At 49.1% G+C, this 6,630-nt stretch overlaps 1 protein-coding gene across 1 annotated transcript; it reads left to right on the top strand.

Moving 5' to 3' along the window:
* Nucleotides 1–71: 71 nt before the first annotated feature.
* Nucleotides 72–5,419, top strand: LOC123093927 (U-box domain-containing protein 35). Its single transcript, XM_044515989.1, has 11 exons — nt 72–188; nt 585–797; nt 917–1,038; nt 1,682–1,806; nt 1,905–2,104; nt 2,373–2,644; nt 2,754–2,816; nt 3,179–3,280; nt 3,380–3,808; nt 4,026–4,763; nt 4,906–5,419. Exons 2-11 carry the CDS (start codon nt 605–607, stop codon nt 5,104–5,106), a joined length of 2,445 nt encoding a protein of 814 aa, XP_044371924.1. The 5' UTR covers nt 72–188; nt 585–604; the 3' UTR covers nt 5,107–5,419.
* Nucleotides 5,420–6,630: the final 1,211 nt, after the last annotated feature.

The following is a 6,630-nucleotide window of genomic DNA, read 5'->3' as shown; positions in this document are numbered from 1 at the left end:
CACTAAGCCAGCGTGGCCCATACGACCAGGTCCGTTCCGTCCTACAAACTCCGCATCCCCCCTGCTCTCTTCTTCCATAACCGCCGCGCCGTAGCGTAGCTTCCCTCCTCTCTCCTCCTCCGCTCCGTCGCCGTCGCCGTCGCCGTTGCCGACGCCGGACGGAGCGAAGCGCCGCCCGCGCTCCACGGGTAAGCCCCGCCCCGCCCCCCACCGAATGCATGTGAAACCCCTCCCCCGCTCGCTCGCGCCGCGCCCCCTGCACCGGAGCGCGCGCGACCGCGCGGCTCGGCACCGCTCGAGAGGCCCTACGCTAGCCTCGTCGTCGTCGTCGGCGGCGGCGGTGCTTCGCGCGGCTGCCGCAGCGGCGCAACCCCTGTGCTCCTCTCTCTCGCTCGCTCGCCCTTCCCCGAACAGAGCGCGCGCGACTGCTCTGCTCGGCTCGAGAGGCCCTACCCTGCCTAGTCGTCGGCGCGGCGGCGGAACTCTCGTGCTTATGTCTCGCTGTTCCCCGACGAGAGCGCGTCGGTAATTTCCTGCTTCTGTTACTGATCGATTTCATTTCCGCGCCTCTCGCTGATGAACAGGGCGTGCGACTGACCCACCGATGGCCGCCAACGAGGGAGACGGGACCGGAGCGGGCGCGGCGCCCACCGTCGTCGGGCTGGCGCTCGGCGGCTCCGAATCCAGCGCCTACGTCCTCCAGTGGGCGCTCGCCAACTTCGCCAGGGACGACGCCGCGCCTCCCGCCTTCAAGCTCATCCACGTCCTCACCCCGGTCCTGGCCGTGCCCACTCCAAGTACGTACGCACGCCCCGCTCCTTCTTACCTCGTCGCTTCCGCCCGCTTGAGTCGCTTCCGCTGCATGCTCACCATCTGTTTGTGTTTGTGCTTGTGCCTGTGCGTGGCTTGCCTTCAGTGGGGGGCCGCCTCCCGATTGATGAAGTCAAGTCCGCCGTCGTCGACGACTATCTCGGAAAAAAGTGGATCAAGAAGCAGCAGATGCTGTTCCGCTGCAAAGACACATGTGATGAAAACAAGGTGGTTTCAGTTAGCAACTGTCCTCCATTTTCGTTTCATGTTCTAGACTGAATCTGAATGAATGGATCGACCCCCTTGTATGTTGGTTGGATTTGTATCTGTTTACTTAATTGGATCAGGTTGGCTTGCCTTAACAAGTAGGAGTACTCCATTTCCATTTCATATTCCACACTGAATGAATGCATCAGCCCCTTTGTCTGTTGGTTGAATTTGTTTGTTTACTTACTAGTCACAGGTTGACTTGCCTTAACAAGGAGCATGTTTCCATTTCCTATTCTGGACTGACTGACTGACTGAATGCATCAACCCCTTGTCTGTTGGTTGAGTTGATTTCTTTACTTTCTTGGCTCAGGTTGAAGCTCAAGTACTACTTGCTAATTCAAATGCATGTGGGTTGGGTTTAGTTGTTTACTTAATTGGCTCAGGTTGACTTGACTTAACAAGTAGTCTGTTTCCATTTCATATTCTACACTGAATGAATGCATCAACCCCTTGTTTGTTGGATGAATTTATTTGCTTGCTTACTTGGCACAGATTGACTTGCCTTGACAAGCATATCTCCATTTCCTGTTCTAGGCTGACTGGATGAATCAACCCCTTGTCTGTTGGTTGAATTAATTTGTTTATTACTTACTCGGCTCAGGTTGAAGCTCAAGTACTGCTTGTTGAGGGTAACGATGTCGCGGATACCATTTCCAGTCTTGTTTCTCAGTACCAGATACAGATCCTCGTTGTCGGTAACTCTTCCAGCATGATCCCATTCACTAGGTAGCTCCTCATACTCATACCTGTACTGTACTAATTCGTGATGAATAATAATTAATGTGCATGCTCCTGTTGATCATTGGATGATATATGTCTTATAGGATGTCCAGTGCAAGTAGGAAGTCCTCCAAAATCTGCAAGAGTGTCCCCAGCTTTTGCACAGCATATGTTGTTTCAAAGGATGGATTCTCTTCAGTTTATGCTTCTGAATCAGAAAGTGGCTCGCCCTCTGGCTCTCTAGTACCAAAAGGCAACTCCGGGAGCTCCGAGACCGAAGAATTTATAGACTCCTCAATATCAGGTAAGGCCGCATAGTCGTCAAGCTACCATCAAATATTTCTCATGTATTGTTCCCTTGCTGTGCATCTTTGGCGTGCAGTATATTCCTTCCTGTTTCTCATTGCTGCTGGAACTGTGAAACTGCAGCAAGCTTGCATGAAGACATAAGCCTATTATTGTTTCTAGTACTTGGCTTAAAAGTATAATCTCAAATGCAAAGATAGACAAGTTGGAGTTGCTTATTTCCCCTTCTCATCATCTGAATGTTACCTGTTCCCTTGTTTCATCAGATTTGGATGACAGTTCAGGGCGGGGCCTGTCTGGTTTTCCAAGCCTGCCACGCTCCAACCTGGCATCAGAGAACCTCGAAAGTGTTTCATCTGTTGAAGGTTTTAATCTATATGATTATGTCACTGGAAATGCATCAGTATATGCCAACAAGGACAGAAGAATTACCCCATGCACTGGTGCTCAAAGCTCTATATCAAGTCAATTTCAGGGTTCAGACAAGGTGCCAACAAAAGAAAGTTCACTGCTGGGATTCATGCTTTCAGACAACAAGGTTGGTGGTGCAATTTCTTGGTTATTGACAGGATTTTAATTATATGAACGTCTTCATTGGTACTATATTTACGCATCCAACTCATAGCTTTTGTTTTGGTTAATTGCAGGGTTCGGACAAGGTGCCAACAAAACAAAAATCACTGCTGGGATTAATGCTTTCAGAGAACAAGGTTAGTGGTGCAATTTCTTGGTTATTGACAGGATTTTAATTATATGAACGTCTTCACTGAAACTATATTTAAGCGTCCAACCCATAGCTTTTGTTTTGATTTTTTTCCCCAGATAACAGTTAATATATTAAAATTCCCCAGTTTTTCGCTAACTTTGCCACAGTAATTTGTTTTCCTCCAATCCAATTGATAATGAGTTACTATGTAGTTGGCCACGTGCCTTATGGATCGTGAATTATTATAGATGCATTCCTTAATTAGGCAAATTTACTGTTGCGCTGGAAAAAGATATGAATGGAACATGCATATTTTGTGGATTGCACTCTAACTCTGTTCTGCTCTCATAACCTGTGCCAATGCAGGATGATATCAGTACAGAGCTTGAAAAGCTGAAGCTTGAACTGGGACATATACAGGGAGCATACAAACTCGTTCAGGATGAGTTGGTCGATGCATCTCATCAGGCAAGTCAGTGGTGTGTCTGCTGTCAAAAAGGGTGAATTTACCAATTCAGCACAAATGTTTAAATCATCTTGCCTCTGATCCTTATTGATGTCGATCAGGTGAATGAATTAGCTGCCAGGCGCATGGAAGTGGAAGCTCAGTTAAGTGAGATACAGGCCAGGGTGGATAAGGCCAATGACGATGTACAGGAACAGATGGCGCAGAGACTCCTCGCAGAGGAGGCAGCAACCCAATTAAAGGATCTTGTGAGGGCGGAGGTTATGCAGAAAAATAGGCTGCTGGCAAAGGCATCCAAGGACGCTGATAGGAAGGCGAGGCTGGAGAAGCTCCTCGTACTTCAAGGCGACTCGTACTCGACGTTCACTTGGGAAGAGATTGATAGCGCTACAGCATCATTCTCAGAGTCACTCAAGATCGGAACTGGGTCTAATGGAACGGTATACAAGGGCCATCTCAACCACTTGGATGTAGCGATAAAGGTCCTTCATTCTAATGACAGCTCCAGTACCAAGCATTTCAACCAAGAGGTACGTACTGGCTGAATTCATTCTGTGCTTCTTCTTCTTCTTCTTCTTCTTCTTCTTCTGGTGAGCTGTTTGTTTATTAGGCAGCACTGTGTGTGGTTTTAATGGCCTTTTCATCATGACACAGTGAAGCAGCTAGGGTCCCATCTTGAGAATTTTCATGTCAAGTTATTAAGTGACAATGTTCAAAAAAAGTTGATGCAAGTGCCTGTTTCTGCAGCTTGAGGTTCTGAGCAGGATACGCCACCCACACTTGCTGATGCTCCTGGGAGCCTGTCCGGACAAGGGCTGCTTGGTGTACGAGTACATGGAGAACGGCAGCCTTGCGGATCGTCTGCAGCGCAGAAAGGGCACACCAGCGATCCCATGGGTTGATCGCTTCCGCATTGCCTGGGAAATTGCGTCAGCCCTGGTGTTCCTGCACAGCACAAAGCCCAGCCCAATCATCCACCGTGACCTCAAGCCTGAAAACGTGCTCCTCGACAGCAACCTAGTGAGCAAGATTGGTGACGTGGGCCTGTCAACCCTGATGCCGCACAAGGAGACTCTGTCAAACCGCACGGTGTACAAGAGGACGGGTCTGGCGGGCACGCTGTTTTACCTGGACCCGGAGTACCAGAGAAGCGGGCAGGTGTCGGTCAAGTCGGACACGTACGCGCTTGGCATGGTGATCCTTGAGCTGCTGACGGCCAGGCCACCGATGGGGCTGCCTGAGCTGGTGGAGCGAGCAGTGGAAGACGGCCAGATTACTGATGTCTTGGACACGAGTGCAGGGGACTGGCCCGTGAAAGAAGCGCATGAGCTTGCCCGGCTAGGGCTAAACTGTTTGGAGATGCGGAGCAAGGACCGGCCCGACCTCAAGAGCGTGGTGGCGGTGGACCTGGAGCGGCTGAAGCATAGCACGGCCGTGCCAGGCTTGGCCGGGCCGCCCAGCCACTTCATGTGCCCAATACTCAAGGTACGTACGGTTTTTTTCTACAGTAGATTTATGGATGTGGCAGTTAGTGTGATAGATAGATAGACAGGCTGATCATTTGGTGCATGCATGGACGTGTGATTGATACAGTTCATGGATGTGTGTGTGTGTGTGGTTTGTGCAGAAGGTGATGAAGAAGCCGTGCCTGGCGGCGGACGGGTACTCGTACGAGCACGACGCGATAGTGATGTGGCTGTGCGACCAGAACACGTCGCCGGTGACCAAGGCGCAGCTGCGCGACAAGAAGCTGGTGCCTAACCTGTCTCTGATGAGCGCCATCGCGAGCTGGATGGCCCAGGGGGGGAGGCCTTATCTGAGTGAGTGAGTGAGGCTCATGCATGGTAAATACGATCGAAGCTAGTCTAACAGAGTGCTGCACATATCATCGGGGCTTGCCGAGGAGTTTATCACCAGCTTAGGAGATCGTCAAAAGACGATGGTATCTTGCGGCCGCTGCATGGTTCACGATTGAAAACAGAGCGAAAATACAATGAAAGATTATGTTGTAGTCACCAAAGAGTCTTGAGCAATCATAGTAGGTCCTTTGCAAGATTTATTTGGAATGTCTCACGCCTTGTGTAAGTAACCTTGGTTTATTATGTCAAGCCCCACATGTGAGTAGAAGTACATTTGTTTATTTTTATGGCCCCACAAGTGAACTCATAACCGACTCGCTGTTTTGGTTACCGGTCGAAATTTCAAAATTTTCCATGGTTACCGCGTATTTCCGTGCCCCTCGGTAAATCACCATACCGAGCAAAAAATACCATTTTTTTGAAAATTTTGAATTTAACCACTCAATTTACTGTAAAGTACGTAGGATCTACTTAATGCCATGAGAGTTGGTTCTGGCGTGTTGATAGCACCCTAGTTCATGTTTTGAGAGGTCTCTGGTTCGAATATTCATTCATCCACTTATTTGAATTCAAAATTCAAATACAAAATTCGCTCAAAATATTTTCGGTATTTCTCGGTAACCGTGGTAACCACATTTATCAGTCCCCCTTGGTAAAATTGCCTCATTCGGTAACCAAAACCTTGAACCGACTCCAACCTTTATAAGTAGGAAAGATATCTTGTCATCATGTACAATCAATTATCATATGAGCACTAGGTAAGATGTTTTGGTGTATTTTACCTAACATAGGAAAATCCTATTTAAAATTAAGTATCAATTGGATCTAAAGCAGAAATGTGACTATTACCATGAAAAAGGCTTGCACTCCGATATATAAATAAAGCACCGCCCACATACAACCCAACTCATACAACTCGACACCACATGACACACAATTAATCAAGACAAGATACATCCACTCCAAGCAAACTGCATGTAAGAAGAAGGGCACCACTTGAAGTTTCTAAAGTCATTCACCATGAGTGTGGGTCACCATGAAGAGACGAAAATCGTGCATGATGAACTGAGTACTACAAGGCGACACCTTCAGGAATGGCACCACCACCTTCCATTCAGGGATTAAGGTTTCCCCAGAGCAACATGGAGGACGAAAAGGAACCGATGCTTTCAAGTAGGATATGACGGCCATAGGGGCCGTCGCCGTCGTCCTGGCAGACCAAAGCTAGTCTTCACCCAGGGAACCCTCTTTGCATCCAAGATGTAGTACAACAAGCCACGAGAACACTCATCGTACCTTGGCCACTACGCCGCTCACACGACCATGACAACCAGCCAACACCCGAGACGCGAGCTCCGCCCATGAGCACCACGACCCCACCTCCAAGGCCGCCACCTCGACAACCATGGCCCTGACGCCAACCCCACCCCAGACTTGAGAAGCGCAGGGGAAGGCACCTCCTCCCTCACTCCCCAGACGCCCCCAAGTCCAAG

This window comes from Triticum aestivum, chromosome 4B (assembly GCF_018294505.1).
Source record: "Triticum aestivum cultivar Chinese Spring chromosome 4B, IWGSC CS RefSeq v2.1, whole genome shotgun sequence".
NCBI classification, from domain to species: Eukaryota; Viridiplantae; Streptophyta; class Magnoliopsida; order Poales; family Poaceae; genus Triticum; species Triticum aestivum.
Note: the sequence above shows the minus strand (reverse complement) of the source record. Positions and strands in the feature narration are given on the sequence as shown.